The sequence below is a fragment of the Neovison vison genome, chromosome X (assembly GCF_020171115.1).
Source record: "Neovison vison isolate M4711 chromosome X, ASM_NN_V1, whole genome shotgun sequence".
Taxonomy (NCBI): Eukaryota; Metazoa; Chordata; class Mammalia; order Carnivora; family Mustelidae; genus Neogale; species Neogale vison.
The window spans coordinates 113,912,930-113,936,036 of record NC_058105.1 but is presented as its reverse complement, the minus strand read 5'-3'; the positions used below and the strand labels follow the sequence as shown (position 1 = coordinate 113,936,036).

The 23,107-nt window shown below is 42.4% G+C and overlaps 1 protein-coding gene across 2 annotated transcripts in view; it reads left to right on the top strand.

The window, feature by feature from the left end:
* The window catches only part of PHEX (phosphate regulating endopeptidase homolog X-linked), a 205,416-nt gene that overhangs the window by 139,152 nt on the left and 43,157 nt on the right, over window positions 1–23,107 (top strand). For both annotated transcript variants that reach the window (XM_044234827.1, XM_044234828.1), the window contains exons 14-15: window positions 2,270–2,373; window positions 12,461–12,519. In XM_044234827.1, coding sequence (XP_044090762.1) covers window positions 2,270–2,373; window positions 12,461–12,519 — 163 coding nt within the window. The remainder of the gene's footprint in view (window positions 1–2,269; window positions 2,374–12,460; window positions 12,520–23,107) is intronic.

The following is a 23,107-nucleotide window of genomic DNA, read 5'->3' as shown; positions in this document are numbered from 1 at the left end:
CATCACCACTCCCTCATATCAGGGAGATCATATGATAGTTGTCTTTCTCCGCTTGACTTATTTCGCTAAGCATGATACGCTCTAGTTCCATCCATGTTGTCGCAAATGGCAAGATTTCGTTTCTTTTGATGGCTGCATAGTATTCCATTGTGTATATATACCACATCTTCTTGATCCATTCATCTGTTATAAACTTCTATTTTTAAATACAATCAATTATAGGATTTTATTTTGAAGCATCTCAAACATTGGAAGAGTTTGTAAAGTCCTATTTGGAACACCTCTAACAAATATTAAACATTGTTGTATTAGCTTTATAATGCACATAGACATTTGAAATGAGCAAGATACATCGGATAGTCTTTTTGTAATCCGCCTTGATCTAATAATGTCCTTTCTTCCTGCCTACCTCCTTCCCTAAATATAAACGTTATCTGGAATTCAGTGTTTATTATTTCCATGTATTTCTTTATGCTTTTGCTATATGGGTATGTATTCATAAACAACATACAGTATCATTTTACATTATTTAAAACTTTAAATTCTCTCATACATACAGTTTGCCTTATTCACTCAGCATTGCTTTTGAGATTATCTCATATTCATGCATATATACCATTCTTTAAACTGCTGTATTATTTTCCACTATGGAACTATACCTCAATTTATTTATCAGCCACCCCGCTAAGAGGCTTGAAGGAGGGATAACTTAAAGTCCTATCTTTATAGCTGGTTGGTCAGGTAGAACACCAAAGATGCCAGGAACTGATACTTGCATTCTTGCCTTTCTCCCTGTGCCTTTAGTTTTTTGCTCCTTCCTTTACATTTTGGCCTGACCTCTGGAAAGAGCAAGATGAATCATTAACAAAAGCTACTCCACAGATATAATGAGTATCCTTCGTATGTTAGGGAAGAGATGAACGTGAGCCAGATGTTGGCAGCATATAGATGACGGTCAAATCTATAGCCATCAAGTTGCTATGCATGTATTCATATTTATAATGTAATGCCTGTGGATTTCACATACATGCATTTGCTATATTTTAATTTTTCCTTTTAGAAGAGTATGGTTTAAATTTATTAAAAACTTACAACTAGTAAGATTTTGGTTACTCTTGGTTATTTGCTTATTCAAACATGTATTTTTCTTGTTTTATTTGCCACAGTAGTATATATTTTTAGAGATTTTTATTTATTTATTTGAGAGAGATATAGCACAGAGGGAGAGTGAGACGGGGAAGCAGACTCTGTGCTGAGCAGAGATCCCTGATGTGGGGCTCGATCCCAGGACCCTGAGATCATGACCTGAGCCCAAGGTAGATGCTTAATTGACTGAGCCACCCAGGTGCCCCAGTACTATATATTCAAACCAAATAATTAGCCATCACTACATCCCATTGCTTTTACTGTTATGCAGATATTATTTGCAATATTTAGGTTAAGTACTGCTTGTTTTGTAGATAGAATGCCTAGAGAATTCCAACTGTTTACCATTCTCCTTCCAAAAAAGGAAAAGGAACTCAGGAGTCATTTATGTCTGTCTCCCTATTTTAATACACAAATTGTTGTGATGCATCAGGTTTCTGTTTTTCTATGCAAGCTGTAATCTATGATTTGCCTCTGTAGTTTCATTAATTTTTAGAGACCAGAGAATTTTTTGAGTGGTAAGAGACAAATTCTGTTAATAATGAAATGATTCCATTGATTCCATTGTGCTTAGCGGGAGAAATAAATCTCCGAACCACTTGCATTGTTTCCCTTCATGAGCAAATGCTGATTATAGTAAATTGGATCTTAACATTTGACTAAATCATAATCTATAAGCTAAATGAGGTTTCAGCTGACTAAACTGAATGTTATTAGAAGAACCTATGTGACAAATAAATAAAGAACACATTTCAGAAAAGATCAGGGACTTGTGTGAGCCAAGAAATTTCAAACCTAAGAGGCTATGTCCTATAAAGGTTAAAGTAGATTTTTCAATTATAAAGCAAATGAAATGCATCATAAATTACTGCAGCATCTCTTGTTTATTTACCATGATCCAGAAATAATCATATTGATTTGGGGACTTTTTCTTGTAAAAGAAAATCACGGCGATTAAATTCCATGGCTCTGTGGATACTGGGTTAACTGGTGATGGCTGAGAGGTGTTCGGAGGAGTGTAGCTTCTCTGTTGGTTGCTCGTTTGTGTGCTGAAGACTTTGTTCAGACTTTGTTTCTTTTATCTGCACTTAGAACAATGATGGTTGTGGTTTGTTTTATTCAGATCAAGTTTTCAGAATCCGACTACTTTGGCAATGTCCTGCAAACCCGCAAGTACTTAGCACAGTCTGATTTCTTCTGGCTGCGAAAAGCGGTTCCAAAAACAGAGTGAGTAAAAACAAACAAACAAAAAAACAAAACAAAAAGAACAAACCAAGGGGCACCTGGGTGGCTCGGTGGGTTAAAGCCTCTGTCTTCGGCTCGGGTCATGATCCCAGCATCCTGGGATCCAGCCCTGCATCGGGCTCTCTGCTCAGCAGGGAGCCTGCTTCCTCCTCTCTCTCTGCCGGCTTCTCTGCCTACTTGTGATCTCTGTCTGTCAAATAAATAAGTAAAATCTTTAAAAAACAAAACAAATAAACAACAACAACAAAAAAAAAAACCAAACCAAGCCAAGCCAAACCAAAACAAACAAACAAACAAACAAAAAACCATAAAAACCCGAAAGGGAAAGAAATAAGTATGCTGGTGGGAAGTGAAGTCTCCTCAGGTCAACCTGGGTAATCCCCCCTGGTCAAAGTAGCCGGCTGGCAGGTTACCTTGGTTCGGCCAAAGCTTGTTAGCTTTTGATAACTCTTATTTCTGATATGATATGAATCACTTCTCCGTTCTGATGATGGTTGCCCCACTCCTAATACCAAAACGATGTAAGAGGGCTTATTAGGATACAGATGTTTAAGTCGTTTCTAGATGTAGGTATGAATATATGTATATAGAAAACAAGTTTGCCTAGAATTTCACGCTCAAGTAGAAACTTGCGAAGATCTTATGTGCTTTTGGGTAAATTGGAAGGGGAGATGAACCATGAGAGACTATGGACTCTGAAAAACAATCTGAGGGGTTTGAAGTGGCGGGGGGGTGGGAGGTTGGGGTACCAGGTGGTGGGTATTATAGAGGGCACAGCTTGCATGGAGCACTGGGTGTGGTGAAAAAATAATGAATACTGTTTTTCTGAAAATAAATAAATTGGAAAAAAAAAAGAACAAATGCTTAAAAAATACAGTATAGTTACAAATGTAGAAGTAATTATATAATTATGAAGTAACTAGGAGATTTTTATCAAAGTAATAAGTGTCAGAGAATGGCTGGCTGTATTATTTTTCTCCAGTATAAGTTAGGATTTACCCTCTTTCTTCCCAGCTGCCTGTAGGGACTGTCTCCCTAGGTAAGACATCTTCCGGAGGAACTTTCTGGAATGGGGACAGTCATGATGTCCTTCCCTAGCAAAATATGTATGATGAAGATAACTGATAGCAGCTAACAATTATGTTCACAGTGTGCTAGGAAGTACTTTACCTGTTCTAACTAATTGTATCCTCTCTTCATTTCTGTTAGGTGTGGGTACTATTAATAAATAATACCACCCCCACTTAACAAATGAATAAGAGGCTTACAGTTGAGAAATCCTTCAGCTCAGGTTTAGATTACTTTTTCAAAAATTTGATTACTTGACAATATACTTGACAGAGTGTTACGTATGAGGTTTAGATTTCTGTTTGTTCATTTTGGATATTTTACTTTGCAATTTCAGATTTTCCATTTGATTGTTTTTTAGTTTCTGTTTCTCTGTTGTGATTTTCTTTCTTTCTTGTCTCCCTCCCCGCCTTTCTTTCTTCCTTCCTTGCTTCCTTCTTTCCTTCCCTTCCTTTCTTCCTTGCCTTTCCTTGCCTTCCTTCCTCTCTCCCTCCCTCCTTCCTCCCCCCCTCTTCCCCTCCCCTGCTCTCCCTTCCCTTCCCTTCCTCTCCCCTCTCTTCGTTCTATTCCTTCCTTCCTTCCCTTCATCCTTTCCTTTCCTTCCACTCTTTCTCTTCCTCTTTCTCCCCTTTGCTTCCCTCCTCAGCCCTCCCCTTCTCTTCTCTTCTCTTTCTGGAGGCTCCATACTCAGCATGGAGCCCAACATGGTGCTTGAACTCACAACCCTGAAGATGCTTAACTGATTCAGCCACCCACGTGCCCCATGATTTTCTTTTGGTTGAGTCATTTTCGTTCTATTTACCATTGATTCTTGGAATATAGTTTAATTCTTTGGACTTATTTATAATGGCTGCTTTCAGATCTTTGCTAAATCTAATACCTGGCTTTGCTCTGTCAGTTTTTATTGACTTTTTTTTTCCTAACACTTTTCTCTCTTTGCATAGCATAATTTTTTTGTTGTTGAAAATGACATTTTAGATAATATATGGTAACAACTGTGGATTCTGATTTATTTTTCTGGGGCTTTTTAAAAAGTAACTTTTAGGAGTGCCTGGGTGGCTCAGTCATTACGTGTCTGCCTGTGGCTCAGGTCATGGTCCCGGGGTCCTGGGATCGAGCCCCACATTGGGCTCCCTGCTTAGTGGAGAGTCTGCTTTTCCCTCTTCCCCTGCCTGCCACTGTTTCTACCTGTGCTCTCTCTCTCTCTCTGTCAAATAAATAAATAGAATCTTAAAAAAAAGTAACCTTTAGACTGCAGAATCTATCTCCCCCATAGTATGTAGCCGTGGATGTCTTTGCTCATTTTTAAAATTCTTACTTTTTTTTATTTTTTAGCTTCTCTTACTTGAGGTTGTCCCTGTGCATAGCTTAGCGCTCAGCCAGGGATTGGGGCAGACCTTGTGCTCAGACACCTTGAGTCCGTAGGGCTTCTGCTCTCTGCCTGTCTATATGTTCATGGGCTGCAACTACCTTCCTCCATCAGCCTCAAAGTCTGCTTGCCCCTGGGCTCTCTCCGAGTCTCCCCTGTGTACGTGCCTAGTGTCCCAGTCAGCCATGGGTACGGAGTGAGCTGATCTCACCCTTCTGTGACTCTTTCATTTCCAAGATCTCCCTTTTAAATTTCTGGCTTGTCTGACCATCTTCCCAGTGGGAACTGTAATTTCAGGCTCGTGGAGCTGTGGGTATTCCTTGTTTGTTTTCCACCAAGGTTGCCACTTTTAGCTGACAAAGCTGAAGGTTTTCACCTCCACTCCCAATCAAGTCCACCCCCTGTGGCAGCGAAGCTGCTGGTTTTCCAGCCACCCCTACCTATCTTTTATTTTTTTAAGATTTAATTAATTTCTTTGGCAGAGAAGGCATGGGGAGAGAGAACACAAGCAGGGACAGAGGGAGAGGGGGAAGCAAGCTCCCTGCTGAGCAGGGAGCCCGATGTGGGGTTCAATCGCAGGACTCCAGGGTCATGAACTGAGCCAAAGGCAGACACTTAACCGACTGAGCCACCCAGGTGCCGCTACCTTACCTCTCCTGATAGAACTAAGTTCTCACTGGCCAAGCTGGGAAGGGTGGGAGCAGCCCCTGGCAAGAAGGCCACAGACTTCTGTTGTATTTACTCCTAAGTTCTAGCAGTTTTTCAAAATAAACATTTTTCAGTGTGTTGTTGGCTTTGATGATCAATTCCCAGAGCCCTAAAGTGGTTGTTTGTTGTGATTTTGTCCAGTTTTATTCTTGATTTTTATGGAAAGTATTTGCTGACTTTTTAATATCCTTCTAGCTGGAAACCTGGATCCCATGGCCCACTTTTTTTTTTTATGGACCACTTTTTAACCTTGGCTGATATTCTGGTCTCCAGACCTTTTATACTCTCTGGGTCTCTTGTTACTCTCCCTTCCAACACTCTGCTCTTTTCTAGACTGTAGAAACTCTAGGAAGTGTACCAACCTTTGGTTTAAGCTGTGATTACTGCCTGTCCTTCTTCCCCATGGCTGCCATCTATCAATCCCTGCCCTTTGCCCTTCTAGCCTTCCTACAACACATACCCACAAAGTTAGTTACAATTGTTGGACTTGAAGGAGGGGGCCTACAGCTGAACTATTCCCCTTCCCTGACTCCAATCAAAAGAACAGAGGAGGCTAGAAGGCTTTCATACATTTCTGGAAATGACAGACAGCTGCATTAAAGCTCTGTGTTCCACTGTCCTTGGTTCTCTCCTGTCATCCCAACATCTCTCCGTCCATCTCTCCTGCTTCATTCCTCACCTCAGTTATTCAATAGACATTTTAGATGTAGGCTTATAAAAGTAGCTTCTTGAATCTGACAAGTTCAGCAAATGTTTTCCGGTATCCTGATGAGCCATCTACATGTAGTATGGTCGTCCCAGATCTCTGTGAATCATCCTGGTTCTTTTTCAGATCTACTTCAGATCAGTTCAGACTCTTCTTGGAATTTGTGGAAAATTCAAGGTATTTTTGTCACCAGTATTTTTCTGAATTTTCAGGCTTTGGGCTTCTCAATATTAGAGATGCTGTCAAAGTAATTCTTTAATTTCAAAATGCGTTTTTCATTTGGCTGTGTAGCAAGGCCCAGGTTGCTAATTGAAAAATCCCTAAATGTGTCCTCTTTAACATCATCCTAAAATACTGATGGACTGTCAGATTCTAATATAATGGCCTTGACTATTTCTAATATTTTATTTATGCTTTAGAAAAATGCTGGCTGACTTTGTGGGCTTAGGTGAACTGTGTGATCTTGTGTAGTTTTCTTCTCTGTTGGAATACCTCTTTCACAAGGACATTAAATTGGTTAATGTTTCTGGAAAATCTATCTAGCAATGAAAATCAGTGCGATAGCACTAATAGTTTTTTTTTTAATTTTTATTTATTTTAGAGAGAGAGTGAGTGCACGTGCAAGCAGGGGGGAGGGGCAGAGGGAGAGGCAGAGAGAGAGAATCTCAGGCAGACTCTGTGCAGAGTGAAGCTGCTGACCCTGGGCTCTGTCTCGTGACTCAGAGATCAGGACCTGTGTGGAAACCAAGTCAGATGCTTCACTGACTGCACTACCCAGGCGCCTCTCAATAGTACTAATTCTTCTTTCCTCAGACTATACGTGTATTTCAGGGAAAGCAACATTAAGAAATTGGAGATCCTCTTTGTGTAGTAAAGTGATAGGATAGTTAGTTTTTTAAAAGAACTTTTGGGCTGCTCCTTTTCAGGCATCGTAGGAAATTTTAGCTTTGTGATACACATTGGCTTTAATTGACATCTTTTAGTTTTGAAAATTGATGGGTTAATCTAGTGGGGATGATTTGGGAGTAGCTCCACTACACGAGTGTACTTTGAACAGCACGTCATGATTTTATTTCCACAAAGCCCTGAAATACCGTTTTGCTTCTTTGTGGGTATAAGAGATAAATACCCTTTATCTTTCATTCTCGTGGAATTCATTTCAGCTGAACTAATGTGTATTAAGAAGTTTCTAGCACAGTGGGAAATGTCAGCAAGAATGGAATTAATTGGGTGGTCATCCCTGAAGGTGCATATTTAGGGGTTGGTTCTCAGAATTGTCACTTCATCAGATTGCTTAAAAATAGAGGATTTAGTCTACTGCTTGGCTTGAATCAGAAGTAATTTTTTCTCCTTAGCGTCCCCTCTCATTGACAGAAATGACTTTAAGTCAACTTCCCTATTAACTCACTCTCATTCGGCTGTGACCAAACACGTCTGGGTCTTCTTTCTCTATCTTTTCAAACATATGTTAAAAATATGGGGTGCCTGGGTGGCTCAGTCTGCTGAGCGGCTGACTCTTGATTTTGGCTCAGGTCATTGATTTCAGGGTCCTGGGATTGAGCCCTGCATTGGGCTCAGTGCTCAGTAGGGAGCCTGCTTCAAGATTCCGTCTCCCTCTGTCCGACCCCCTGCTCTCTCTCTTTCTAAAATAAGTAAAAATAAATAGCTTTTAAAAATATGTAAAAATACATGAAATGTCTATACGAATTATGGTTTTGCCCATAATTTTTGTTTGCAAAATCATTATCTATGAAATGAGAAGGATATACTCTATAGGATATTAGAAATAAGGCAATAAATATTCTGTGGTTTTGCCATTCCTGCAACTATCTCTAAGAGTTGATGGGTAAAATGTCAAACTTTAGCCTGATGTGTACATCTCTTTTAGATGGTCCATAGAAATTGGGGTACCAATGTCTTTGTCTTTAGACAATTGTATTTCATTATTATTATTATACCCCTTTTGTGTATTCCATTGTCCAGTATCTTTTCATCCCCATATAGTTTCCCTTTGAAATTTATATGAGGCTTCTTCATACCTTTTCTATCAAATCCTTCCCCAAACACAGAACATCCTAAAGTAGTGGTAAGAAGAATTTGAAGCACTTGAATTTAAAGCTATTTTTTATTCAAGCAGATGTATATATAGCAATACAGTCATTTAAATAGATGTACTGATCTTCTGTTCAGTGCATGCCACTTAGACAATAGTCTTAGCCCATAAGGAGCTTAAAATCTTGTTGGGAGATAATTTGCATGAACTCATACACTTTCCAGGCTCAGTCAGTTAGCAAATGGTGACCTCCCCGAGTATAAATGCTAGGGGGTGGTGGGGCCTGTGGAGAACCTCATTTAAATGAATTCCACTTCAGTCCTTTAAAAGACGGTCTTGTTGGGCAAATTAAACATCTTTATGGGAAAATTCAACCCAGTGGCTACAATGTAATCTATGGACAACCAGCTTTTCAATGTTTCATTTATTTACTGCTGTGTAACAAACCACTCTAAGATTTAGAGGCTTAAAACAACAAGAGTTACCTCTCTCTTTCTCTCTCTCTTCCCGTCCTGTGGCTCTGGCCAGCACTGGGCTCAGCTGGGTGGCTGTTGCTTCCAGTCTTTCATGTAGCTGCAGTCAGAGAGTGGCTGGTACTGGTGTCGTGGGGGCTGCTTCTCTCGCATCTAGTGGCTGATGATGGCTGTTGGCTGGAGCGCCTCCTGTGGCTTCGCGAACTGGGCTTCTTCACAGCATGCTGATTGGGCAAGAAGCATCAAAGGGCAAGTTCCTGAGAAAGAGAAGCGGAAGGGAGCGTGTTTGTACACCAGGGGGGAGGTTGTACTGCCTTTAAATTGCCTAGTTTGGGAAGTCCTGTGGTGTCATTTCCATTGCATTTTATGTTGTAGAACCGAGTCACCAAGGCTAGCCCGTAATCCAGAGGAGAGGAATTTAGGCTCCACTTCTTCTTAATGGGAGGAGTGTGAAAAAAATTATAAACACATGTTAAAACCAGGGTTGGTAGCCTTATATTAGAGAATAGTAAAACTGGATGTATAATAAACTTGGCTATAATGAGGCAGATAGACGCCATATTTAATGGCTGGTTTGGCATGGGCACTGAGCAGTAAGAAGAAATACTAGTGCCTACAAGTGCTAGGATGTACTGGTGCAGCAACTTAATATCAGCTCTGGGTATAATCAAGACTCCAGACAGCACAGAGATAGCAAGAGCTCTGGGAAGTCAGGAGAGGTGAGATCATGTGTATGAAATAGGATGTTTCAGCCACTCTTGCTGAAGCTTTAGAGGCCCCATCGTGCCCCACCTGATCGTTTGATTTCTTTGTTTTGTCCACCTTTGTCCATCAGCAGTTAAAAACATTTTTCATGCAGGGACCCTTATCTTCATGTTTTGCAAGTTGATTGTTGGCTAAAGGGAAGGGGGAGTTGGGAGGGGGAGAAGAGAAGGGATGAGCTCTAGGAATACACATCATCTTTGGTGCATAGTATGCGTCAGACCAGTGTCATCTAGAGGCCAAGTTCAGAGGCACCTGGATTCTCCTGTTTTGACTCAAACTTCAGGCATAGAAATGCTGGGTTCTTTGGGTAGTGTGTTAATTTTCTGTTGCCGCTGTAACAAACTAATGCAACATTAGCAACTCAAAACACAAATGTATTGTGTCACAGTTCTGGAGGTCAGAAGTACAGGATGGCTTCGCTGCTTTCTTAGATCCAGGTTTCATGAGGCTGGAATTGAAGTGTCAGTGGGCTGGGCTCGTAGCTGGAGACTCTGGGAAGAATTCTGTTCTGAGCGCATTGAGATGTTGGCACCTCCTCTACCTGGTACTTCTAGAACTGCCATCCCTACTTCCTTGCTGGCTGTCAGTTGGGAGTTGCTGTTCCCTTTTCGAGACTTCTCTCTGGTCCTTGCATGATGGCCCCTACATCTCAGCCAACGACAGCATGTCGGATCCTTTTGACTCTTGGAATCTGATTTCCTCCATTGCATCTCTGGATTCCAGCCAAGGAACTATCTCAGCTTTTAAGGACTAGTGAGAGATTGGGCCCACCTGGATATCCAGGGTAATCTCTCTGTTTTGAAATTTAGCCTTAATTATATTTGCAGTGTCCTTTTTGGGATGTAATGTATCCTATTCATAGGATCCAGGGATTAGGGCATGAACATCTTTTGGGGAGCCCTAATTCTACCTACTATAGGGGGTGACGTTAGGGCAATGAAGGGGCTTTTGCCTTCACTTACTTCCTCAAGAAAGTAGACCAGTCAGTAGGTTTGTTTGCTAAACACCAGTGCTTATTGAAATACTATTCTTAAACCTGAAGGCAAAAAGTATGCATTTTATGGAAGGGAGTATAGGTTTCAGTTTTGACTAGAGGAGGCACTCGTTTTCTTGATATCCAGGAATGTGTCCAGCAGAATACAATGTTTAAAAGAACTGGTTTGAAGAAAAAAAAAAAAACTGGCTTGAACTCAGACCGGACCTTATGCAGTTATGTAATGCTTGTTAAGTCTCACTGTCCTCATCTATGAGATAGGCCAGTAATTTCTATAGTTGCTGTGGGGAAGAAAACCTGAGGAATAGGGAGGGCATGCTTAGGGCATTGTGAGTGCTCAGTGAAGGTTTGCTGCCGCTGCTACTACCACTAATAAGAATAACACCATGACCTATTTGTAGACTTCTTTATACGGAGAAGGTATGTGTGGATCAACAAGAATCAACACTTGGATTTCCTACCAGTTTCATATTAGTCTGACATAAATTATTAGCTTGTTGTAATTCTCGTATTAAATATAAACTACTAAAATGGTTGTTCCACAAAGGGATTTATACGAGTTTATTTTGAACAATTTAGCTTCAGATAGCTTGGTTTTCATCCTAAAGGGCAGAAACTCACTGGCATCGAAATTAGGGGTCTGCACACTGCAACTTGGGTCTAAATCTTGCCTGACGCCTGTTTTTGTATGGCCCGTGAGTGCAGAGTGATTCTGAGAGATAAATATTTGCAGTCGATTGAAGATAGGAAGCACTAACCTTGAATCCCAATTAAGCAAAAATGTTATTCTGCCCCAGAAGAATTCCATTCTTCTCATTAATGGCCTGTCTTTAAAAACAATTGTACTCAGTTATTACATTTTTAATTTCATCAATATCATTTTGCGGAAGCTTTGCTCCTACGCTAGAGGTACCTATATAACATCTTGGATTCTTGCCTCTTTGCCTGCAAAATGCCTAAATGTTTACCATTTGACTCTTGACAGAAAAAAACTTGCCAAGCCCTACTGTAAGTAATGTATGCATTTCAAATGGAATGTAGGCTCTTTATAGCCGGAAAATACTCCCAAGACCTCTTAATGCAGTACCTAAATTTTATAGCTAAAACCACACCCCAGGAAGGTGGGCAGCTATTGCAACACAACCCCAGGCGACTTAGCGAGAGAGGCAGGATGAGCCCTTAGATCTGGAGCTTACATCTGTGAACTCAGAGGCACCTGGGTGGCTCAGTCAGTTGAACATCTGCCTTCAGCTCAGGTCATGATCTCAGGATCCTGGGATCGAGCCCCTCCTCGGGCTCTCCTCTCAGTCAGTGGCAAGTCTGCTTCTCCCTCTCCCTCTGTGATTTCTTTCACTTTCTCTCTCTTTGAAAGAAATAACTAAAAATCTTAAAAAAAAATAAATAAATCCATGAACTCGCACCTGGAGCCCGCAGACCCTCTGGGCAACATGGTCATGCTTTAGTCATGTCTCTCTACGTGGGTCTCTATGCTGTCATCAATCTAAAACCTCTAAAGGACAATTCAGAGGTGATGCCTTGTAGAAACTTAGCTGTCCCATGGACCCATTGAGCAGGTCTTGCCGAACATCAGCTTGTTGCTCTTTCCATCTCTGGGGAGAGCCCTCTAGATTCTAGAATTTCTCCTTAAAGCTATTTCAGAAGCACCGGTGCTGATGTTTTCCATTACATTAGGAGGAGTGAATAACCAGGCATATGATCATATATTCTCATTGAACCCTGTTCAATTCAGGACGAGATTGTTCACTGCACAGAGCAATAACCCTAAACCGAGGTGAGATGTTGCCCATACACCCCACTTCCCCATTGTTCCCTGGTTGTTTGCTAATAAGTCCTGCCACGTCGTGTTCATTCTTGCTGCCCTTCCGCATGGATCATGGTGATTGCCTGGTGGTATTTGCTTCTCTTTCTACAGGTGGTTCACAAATCCAACAACCGTCAACGCCTTCTACAGTGCATCCACCAACCAGATCCGTGAGTACCCAGCTTCTTGTCTCCTTGTTAACCTGGCACGGAGTGGAAGGAACCCTTCCCTCCCTATGATTTCTTTATTGCCCTCCAAAAGGGATCAGGTATGTTGGTGAGCACACTTTCCCTTCTTCTCCCCACGTGCCAGATTTTCCTCTCTCCCTTCACCTTATTGAGTCAACAAACAAACAAAAGGCAATAAATAAAACACAGTGCAGTTGGCCATGAAAAGGAGCAAGCTTCCACTTTCCTTTCAACAGGATCTTAATGATTTCGTCCAAACCATGTGTCTTTTTCTAGGATTTATAGGAAAAACAAGCGGTAGCTGGGCTGATGACAGAACCTGAGGGGATTAGCTATAAAGAAAAGTCCTCGGATGTAAAGTCTTAGCTTGCTTTTATTTACATGCGTTGAGTAGATAAAATTATAAATGCCATGATAAATTTAAAAAATAACTAAAGATCAGACTAAATAAAAAACGAGACAGCACCAAGTGTTGGCAGCAGGGACACACGTACTTAGGTAAATCGATTCGCCAGCTTTGCAGAGCCGTCGGCGATGCCTGGAGAAGGGCAAGGTGTCCATGCCTGTCTCCGAGCACCATTTGCACTCCTGGCGTGGGCCTCAGTGCCGTGTCTCTCAGTGTGGTCTTGGGACCAATGGCAATGGCATCGTGGGGGAATTTGTTAGAAATTTAAATTCTTGGGCCCCATTTTAGGTCTATGTTAAAAAAAAAACCCTGTGGGGCTCAGAAATCTGTTTTATTTAGGCTTCTAGGTGACTCTGCATAACTTGAGAACTATTGCCAAGAGGTCTTCCCTGAGGAGGCCCATGTGAGAATGCTCATACCGGTGTCGTTCGTAATAGCAGAAAAAGGGGAGTGACCTATGTGTCCCTCTGCAGGAACATGGCTCAATTGTGGCATGTTCACCCAAAGGAATTCCAGGTAGCAGTGAACAATGAAGAGCCTAGAGCAACAGGTATTAATGAGGATAAAGTTCATAAATATTGGTTGTATGGGGAAAAGAACAACTGGGGAAAATATATCGAGGATGATACCATATAAAAAAGTTGAAGAGCATGCAAAAACACTTCTATATATTGTCTGGAGGTATAGCCTTTTGAGTGAAAGTATGAAGACATTCCTGAGAGCGACAGACATTTGAGTTGAGGTTGGCAGTGACCTGTTGTTGTTGTTGCTCAGGCCCTGGTGCTCCCTGCTCCCTCCTGCATTTCTCCTGGTCTTCGTCTTTACTCCTCGTGTGGTGATAACATCTAATCTCACACTTTGAAGCACATCTCAGTGCACTTTGTTGAATGTGGGGGATGGAACTTATAAAGACTTGCCGCCCTTGGCCACAGGGCCACCTCCTCCTCACTAGGTCCCCGCCATAGCCTCCTCACTGGTCTCCCTGCTTCTGTCTGTATTCCCCTTCAAGCTGTTCTAAATCGAATAGTGCAGACATTTAAAGATGTTTTACAGTCGTCTCAGGTCTCTCCTTTGCTCAGAACCGGTTATCAGCTTCCCTTTGCATTTAGAATAAAAGCCAAACTACTTGCAATGGCCCTCAGGCCTCTTACTGCTGTCTTACGTCACCTTGGTTCCTGCCACACTGGCCTCCCTCCTGTTTCTAGAACAGGAGACTCTTCTCTCATAGCATTTACACGCGAGGCTGTCTGCTTTGGAAAATTCCCCAGGTGATCTGCATGGTTCATGTTCCCATTTCCTTTAAATCTTTGCTTGAATGCCACCTTCTCGGTGAGGGGCCCTGCCTGCCCTCTGTAGGTCCTCCCTGCTGGCGCTCATCCCAACAAGGCTCCCTGGCCAGACAGGACAGCTCTGGAGCTCTGAATGCCAACTCCCAGCAGGCACAGCTCATTAGAGTCGCCCTTGTGTGGCCACTTTTGGGAATGGCAGTCTCTGAAGGACTGGTCTGAGAACATAATAAATAGAAGGAAACAAGCAGATGGTGGTAATTTTGGATTTCTATGTTAATTTGTATAATCAAATAAGTTGTTAAATATTTTGAATATTTTGAATGTCACTCCTTCCTATAGAAATACTCATTATTATGAAAAGACCGTTGCTTTCTTCTCCCCGCAGTGTCATTGCCGTATAATTGACAGTGTGTGTATGTAATATGTGCACCGTGATGTTTTCATATAGCTCCAAACTGAGAACTAAGACCCATATGTTACATAGGAACTAAAGATATTTGAGATTTTACTTTGTTTATTTTATATTATTTTATTTTATTTATTTTTTTGGAGCGAGAATGAGTGGGAGAGGGAGGGGTAGAGGCAGAGAGAATCTTAAGCAGGTTCCATGCTTGGCATGGAGCCTAGAGCCTGATAGTGGGGTTTGATCTCACAATCTTGAGATCATGACCTGAGCTGAGATCAAGAGTTGGACGCTTCACTGACTCAGCCACCCAGGTGCCCCAAGCTATTTAAGATTTTAACTTTTAACTACTATTTATAATAAGAATTATATATTAATTATAATAGTTGGAATAAGCTATTATGCAATGGACAATTCTTTAGATTATCCTTTGCTCTACCCCCCCCCACTTTTTACTTTATTTGTTTATTTATTTTAAAGATTTTACTTACTTGAGAGTAAGAGAGCTTGAGCAGGGGGTGAGGGCAGAGCGGCAGCAAAAAGCAGACTCCCTGCTGAGTAGGGAGCCTAACACGGGACTCAGTCCCAGGACCATGAGATCATGACATGAGCCGAAGGCAGATGCTTAACCCACTGAGCCACCCAGGCCCCCCCTTTTTATTTTGAGCTACTTCTAAACTTACTAAAAAGTTACAAAACCAGAACACAGTTTCCATTTATCTTTTAGTCAACCACCCCAATGTTAACATGTAACTATAGTGCAATGATCAGAACCAGAAAATTAACATTGCTATAACACCATTAATTAAACTGAAGGCCTTAGTGAAATGTCACTAGTTTTGCCAATTACATTCTTTGTCTGTTTCAGAATCCTGTCAAGATCCCACATTGCATTTAGTCATTATTTCTTCTTAGTCTCCTACAGAGTATAACAGTTCTTTAGTCTTTGTCTTTTAGGACTTTGAAACCTTTGAAGAGTACTGGTCAGTTAGTTTGTGGAAGAGGCCTCAGTTTGTGTTTGTCTAGTGTTTTTACATGATCAGAGTGAAGCTAACGCATTTGAGGCACGAATGTCACAGAAGTGATGTTGTGTCATCCTTAGTGCGTCATATTACCGAGTTTACACTATCTGTGCGTCTTCTTGCTGGTGATGCAACATGACCCTCGATCACCTGGAGAAGGTGGATTCTGCTGGGTTACTCCACCATAAAGCTGCTGTTCCCCCTGATGAGGTGGCAATATCTTGGGAACTATATCTCTGAGACTGCATGTATCCTCTTTCTCACCAATCTTTCCCTCCCTGATTTTAGCATCCATTATTAAAACTTGTAAGCAATGAGTGTCCCTGCACTGTTCGCTCAATGGAAATTTTCATTTCTTCCCTTCCGCATTTGTATTGCTGTGAATTCTCTTTTAAGGAAGGGACTGTCCATTCACCCATGGGTATTTATTTTATTCTGTGGGTTCTAATCCAATACTCTGAATCTCTATGTCATTGCTCAGAGTGTTCAGTTCTGGCCACGAGGAGCTCTCTGGGGTTGCTGTGAGGCTCTTGCATCGCAGTGCTCCTCAACTTGCTTATCGGTAATTGAAGCAGATGCCTTCCTAGCTCCTTGAGCTAATGAGTTCTTTCTGTTTCTGGAGCAGGCGGATAAGTCCTTCTCTTGGGCCTGGATCCCAGATGCCCAGCTTTTCTGTTAGGAGCTTTCAGACTTGACTCATAGACCATTTCTTCCAGATGGGGTCCAGAAACCAGCAGGAATCAGACTGGGTCCAGCGGAGAATAAAACCTGACCAGTCAGGGTTCATCTGGGTCCAGAAACTGCCCGGATTTGGACTAGATGATCCATTTTAAAAGATGTTTGATTATGTGATATTTGATACATGCCAAAGAATATATGTAACATGTTAAAGCATATAAATTATATTCCTATGAACCTCCCACCCAACCAAGAACTAGAACATTCCTGATATCATTGCATCTGTCCATGCTTCTCCCCATCCCATTCATCTTGTTCACTGTAGAGGTAACTACTTTTCTGATATTCATGTTTATCATTTTCTTTTTTTAATAAAATTTAAGCCATTCATTTATTTTTATAGCATGATAAAATAGTATCATACTGCATGCAGTGTAAAGCTGGTTTGCTTTTTTAATCTACACATTATTAAGATTCATCCATGTAGCATGTGGTAGTGGGGTTTTCATTTTCCCTGCTGTATAATATTCCATTGCATGACTGTATCTCAGATTACTTATTTGTACTACAGACTTTATCTGTTGACAGACCAATGTGTTCTCCCACCCCAGGGTTTGGCGCTTGTAAACAGTGTCGCTACTGTGAACATTCTTGTTCATGTCCCCTGAGACAAGTGTTTAGGGTGTATACTAGGAGTGAAATTACTGGCCTGTAAAGTGTGCAAATACTCAACTCTACCAGATAACACCAAATGGGTGGCAAAGAGAGTATTTCAAAGTCCAGAAGTGTTTTCATTAACTCTTGTTTTTACCACCTCTTGGCATTGGTAGACTTCATTTTCCCCAATCTAGCGGCATTGAGATAGATTGTTAACAGATTCTTCCCATGCTTATTTTCCAATGTCAGTGAATGCTTACGGCTGCTTTGGGGATTTAAGTACGCCTAATAATATTCTGCCTCTGGGATTCACTCCTCCTCAGCCTTTTTCTTGTCTGGAAGAGCTGATCCTATCACAGGTTTACTGAAGAAACAGCCCTTTCGGGGTAACCCATTGGTTTCTGGAAAGCTCAGGAACAGAGGGCTTTGAAATGAACAATTTGAAGCAGTGTTTTAATTAAGAGATTCAAGCTGTTTCTATTTTCCTAATGACCAGTGCTTGCTCTCATTGTAAATTACATTCCCAGGCAAGATGACAAGGAATCCTTTGGGTGACTTTTTCTCTCTCTCTTCTGATTTTCTGGACTACCAATTAAGACAGGTGGAGCTCCTTTTGAGACATTTCCCCACTGGGTTTGTTGGGGCTCCCCCCACCACCCCTGCCCAAACCCCCAACTGTCTTCTTTTTCCTTCACTGCAGAAGTGAAAAATTAAGGTGATTTTCTGAAATGAACATCTTTATTGATTAGGAGCTGATTCTGACAGCATGTGGCCATCTGTTTAATTGGGTTTCACATCTAAGACGTAACTATACTTAGTAACATGATTTATGAGAATTTCATTCGGTCCCCGTTATCATTTTCTGATTTATGCCACTTAAGTCCACTTCTGCTCACGGTAGAGACTCAAGTAGAAAACACAAAAGCCTGTAGGTTTTCGGTTTGTTCTGTTTTTGTTTGTTCTTTGTTTGCAAATTCCTGCCTTTGTCTGAAACCCTATGACTTGTGGCCATATTTCAGTGTTAGAATTTTGCAGCATGGGCATGCTTCTTATTTTTCTACCCCCGTCAAGCTGGGGAGCAGTGTCTTCAGACAGAGTGCCGTGTAACATAATAATGACTACAGTCTGCTATAGGAGGAGTTACAGAGAAGAGCTGTCACAGAATTTAATTATATTTGAACTGATACGGTGGTTAAAGAGGACAACCAGGAGCCCAGGTTAGTGTTGCCTGAACTTGGCCTTTCCTAACTTTGTGATACCTGCACAACTGGTCTTCCAGTTGGTATCTCCTATTACCCAGAAATCCCATCTTCATAAAATAAGTCCGTTGTTATGCCCATCAAAACACACGACCATCGACTGTTCATAGGAGCTTTATTCATAACAGCAAAAACCTGGAGAGAACCTCATGTCCACAAGTAGAATTGGTAGATACATCATGGTATATTCATATAAGTGACTATTACACAGCAATGAAGAACAAACCGCTCCATGCTGCAATATGGGAGAAGGCCACTGCCTCAGTGCTCAGTGACACACTGCATGCTTCTGGCCATCTAAGGTTCAGGAGGAGGCAAAAGGATCTAAGTGATGGAATTGGAAACAATGGCTACCTTTGCTGGGGGTATTGACTGTGAGGGGCCACAGGGATCATTTTCCCAATATGGGAGGTGGTTGCACAGGGTATAAAGTCTCATCATGTTCCACCATTAAAATTTGTGCCATTACTATATGCATATCATACATCAACAATAACACTCTCTCACACCCCCCCATAAAATGTTTTGTAACAGTATATAACATGCATACACATTTTGGGGCTTGTAACAGTACGTTAGGCCAGGCATCCAGAGGAAGAGATCAGGGATTGGCAAACTTTTCCTGTAAAGGGCCAAATAGTAAATGTTTTTGCCTTTGCAAGCCATCCATTCTCTGCTGTCAATTCTCACCTCTGCTGCTGCGACCGTAGAGAGTTCATAAACAAATGGTCACGGCTGTGTTTTTAGTAAAACTACATGGGCTCTAGTTGGCCAACCCCTGGTAGAGAGCCCTGCCAGTGGATGGGACCCAGGGAGACTTGAAGAGTACTCTGACGCAGCTTACACACTAATTTGGGTCCAATCACGTGGTGGCACCACGGGCAGGTGGGTGGTAGAGTGCACAGCTCATATTTGGCTTTTATTTCTGCTGACAGGGACTGGTCTTTAGAATAAAGTTCATTTCATGTATTCAGTCTCAATGTGTATCTATAAAATGCTTCATTTCAGTATTGGTTTTTCTCATCCGATGTCTTAAATCATATTAAAGAATTATTGCAAGCAAATAAAGCCGTGGCTTGAAAATAAGTACGGGCTGAGGGCTAAAACCAAAGATACTATTATCTTTGTTGTAATTTACAAGGAGTTTGGTTACCTGGGTTTAATCACAGATATTCTGCTAAAGAAGATAAGCCTTTGACCAGAGGCTGGGCTTATGCTGGCATCAAACTACAGTGTTAATCCTGAAATCAAACATAGATTTGTTTTGCTGTTAAGGAAACGATTATATTTCAAACTGAGAGAACTTCTTATACTTTGTTGACTCTGCCTAAAACCATAAAGTAGAAGCCAAGTTAGCAAATACTCACCTGTAGCCTCTAGCAGAATTTAATGGAAGTAAAGCCTCGGATGCATTTGATACTCTGTTTGGGGACAATTTGGGAATAGTCTTCTAATGGTTTTGGAGGTAAAAGGGAGGAAACTTAAGTGGTTAACTTATCCAAATTTCTCATTATCTAGAAGAGATTCTGACGCTCGTAGCAATTGTTAGGATTTTTTCCCACTTACTCACTTAGCGTTTATGGATCTCCCGTTGATTATTCTTGATGTTCACGCTGGTGCGTAGTGCCCTCCGACACTGAATAAAGCTGACCTCTGTAACTAATAGGATACCGTGGGAATGATGGAGTATGACGTCCGAGGCTGGGTCATAAAAGACGTTGTTTTCTCTGCCTTGCTGTCTTGGATGGGTCACTCTGGGGGGAAGCCAGCAAGGATGACTTAAGGGCACTCAAGAAGCTGGCAGAGAGGTCCGCAGGCGAAGGGCCGGAGGCGTCCTGTCCATAACCATTAGCACGTGTGCACGCCGTCTGGGAAGCAGATTCTCCAGTCTGGCCAAGCCTTCAGACTATGGCAGCCAAAGCTGGCATCTTGACAGCAACTTCCTGAGCAACCCTGAGACAGATCACCCATAGAAAATGTTTCTGAATTCTTGAGTTTCAGAAATGGTGAGATAGTGACTGCTTACTGTTTGGAGCTACTGTGTTTTAAAACACTTTGTTACACACCAGGAGAAATAATAGAGACATTGCGGCTTGCTAGATTCTGAGTTTGCTGCTAGGTCTTATACTGTAATATATTGTGCTAGTTACTGAGCATGGGCTTTGATGTTGAATCCTGGCTTGGCCACTGGTAACTTGCAACCTCGAGCAAGTGCCTTAACATCTTTAAGCCTCAGTATAATGTTCTGTAAAGTAGAGGTAATAGTAGTAAGTGAAAGAGAGACTGGTTTTTAGCAGGTGTTCAATAAATTTTAGCTCTTAAGGTCCTTGCTTTCGAGGAGTTGAGAGAGACAAAGATGACCAGTCATTCATACGGCACGGTGAGTGCGCAGCGGAAGGGCATTCAGTGTTTCGTGGGAGCCACGGAGCAGGGGTAGCTGATCAGGGGTTGGGGGTGGGGGAATCAAGAGCAGCTTCACGGTGACGGCACCTGTGCACCAGCACAGGTAGGACGACAAGATGGGCGCAGCTGCAGGGGCACAGGCTGTGGGTGGGGGACGTGACACATGGAAGAGGTGGGCAAGGGCCTGGGAAGCCATGCTGAGAAATGGGCTGTGGGGAGCGAGGCTAGTTCTCTTTGGGAGGCAAGAAATTTAAGTTTTGCTTCCTTTGTCTTAAAGCTTGTGGCATCCTTTGGAGAGGAAGAGTGAAGTCACTTAGACCAGTTAGGATTTTGGCAAGTGGTTTAAGAGAAGGATGGAGAGGGCCTAAATTCAGGCAGTGACAGTGATGGGAGTAGGGAGTGGCTAAGTCAGATCCCGAAAGCTGGCTCCCACGTAAGCATGCGGTGGGAATACACGTGCCAGTTTTCTAACTCGTCCGGCGATGCCGCGAAGGACTCCCATAAAAATGGAGGTTCTCGTTGTTCTCTGCAGCTCCTCCTCACTAAGAGCTGTTCACAGGCCCAGCCTTGTGACAGTTACTTTAACATCTTCCCAGTAGCTCTGTGATCTTGGCCCGGTGGGCCCATTTTACAGAAGAGGAAGTTGAGGTTTGGAAGGCTAAAGTCACTCCCCACAAACCACACAGCGAGCAAATGGCAGAGTTGGGAGTCTAACCTCGCTTCTCTGATTGCATGTACTTCATCTTCCCCCCGTGCTGTTCGTTGCTGCATTGGAAAAGTGGGAATTACATGAACTGAGACATGTGAGCACACATGAAAAGGTGAAGAATGTAATGGTTGTTAGAGGATCTATCAGCATTACGTCATACCCTCACCCGTGTGGTGGGAAGATTGTTTCCATCTGGTATGGGAAGAAGATGCTACAAGATGTGGGGATACCCAGGAGCTGAGGGTCAGAAGGTCAGATGGTTTCCAGGTCCCGCCGATGTCAGATCCCAATGGGCTGTGACCAGGAACAGTAGTTTATTACTGCAGGCCCTTTAGCCAGGCCCACTGTCTCCGTGCAGGCTTGGGTTTGGGCAGAGTGGAACAGGTGTTACCTGAGAGATCCCTTCAGCCACCTCAAAAAGAATGTTCCGATGTACTCTCCAAAAATGTTTCCCTTCATAAAATTTCCTATGAAATTTAAGAAGTTTTGTTCAATGAGCTGAAGTTGTCATAAACAAACTTAGAATAGCTTGCAGAATTGCCAGGTGATGCACTTAGGAGGTTGTGGGACGCCTGCTACAATTGCTTCAAGATGTTCTTGCCCTGGCCTAGTCAAGGACTCTGGAGTTCCTAATACAGTCCATTCCAAACTTCCAAGCCTGCCCGGTTGGAACCCTGCCTGGCTCGGAGGCCTATGCAAGGAGGCAGCCGAGAAGGACGTTCTAGGTACTGCCCCTAGAGGACAAAGGTACCCTCAGCCGGGAAGCCCTGCAGTCGCATTGGCCTTCCCTTTGCTGTGGCGACTCCCAGGGCCAGTGCCTGGAGCTAGACACATTTGCCACCTGCAGGGAACTTCTGAAAACATACTCGTGGGGTCAGGACAGATGCGGCTTCCAGACACAGGACTGTACAGCCCCGCTGCAGGGCTGGTGGCAGGAAGCGTGGCATGGTTTTGGGTGCAGTCTAATGAACGAGGCAGAGTGCGAGTGGGACACTCCGTGGGGGTGACCCAGATGTGAGGCAGAGTGAGGCGAGCATCAGGAAGCTGGCGCAGAGCTGTGGTGGTGGGAGATGGGAAGTCAGGGCGAAAGCTCACTCATTTATCTTGGTGGTCACAATCTCACTTGTGCCCCCTTGAAAGAATCAGTAGTCTTCCACCCTCATTACAAAAGTAGTTAATATTTATTGTAGAAAATCTAGAAAGTGTTTAGTTAAGCTGAAAAAGGTTTTATTTTTCCAGCAAAAATATTCTTTAAGCTTTAATTCTTCTTCTTTAATTCTTTAATTTCAGTTAGTTAACATACAGTATTATGTTAGTTTCAAGTGTACAAAATAGTGATGGGACACCTCTGTACCTCACCCGGTGCTCATCAGGACAAGGGCCTTCCTTAATCCCCTTCACCTGTCTCACCCACCCCCCTACCCACCTCCCTTCTGGTAACCAGCAGTGTGTTCTCTAGCATTAAGAGTCTGTTTCTTGGCTTGTCTCTCTCTCTTTTGTTTTCCCCCCACTTTGTTTTGTTTCTTGAATTCTACATATGAGTGAAATCATAGGGTATTTGTCTTTCTCTGACTGACTCATTTTGTTTAGCATTATAGACTCTGGCTCCATCCATGTCATTGCAAGGGGCAAGATTTTGTTCCTTTTTATGGCTGAGTAATATTCCACTGCAGGCACATGTGTGCACACGTGTGCACGTGTACACACACACACACACACACACACCCCTCTTGTTTATCATTTA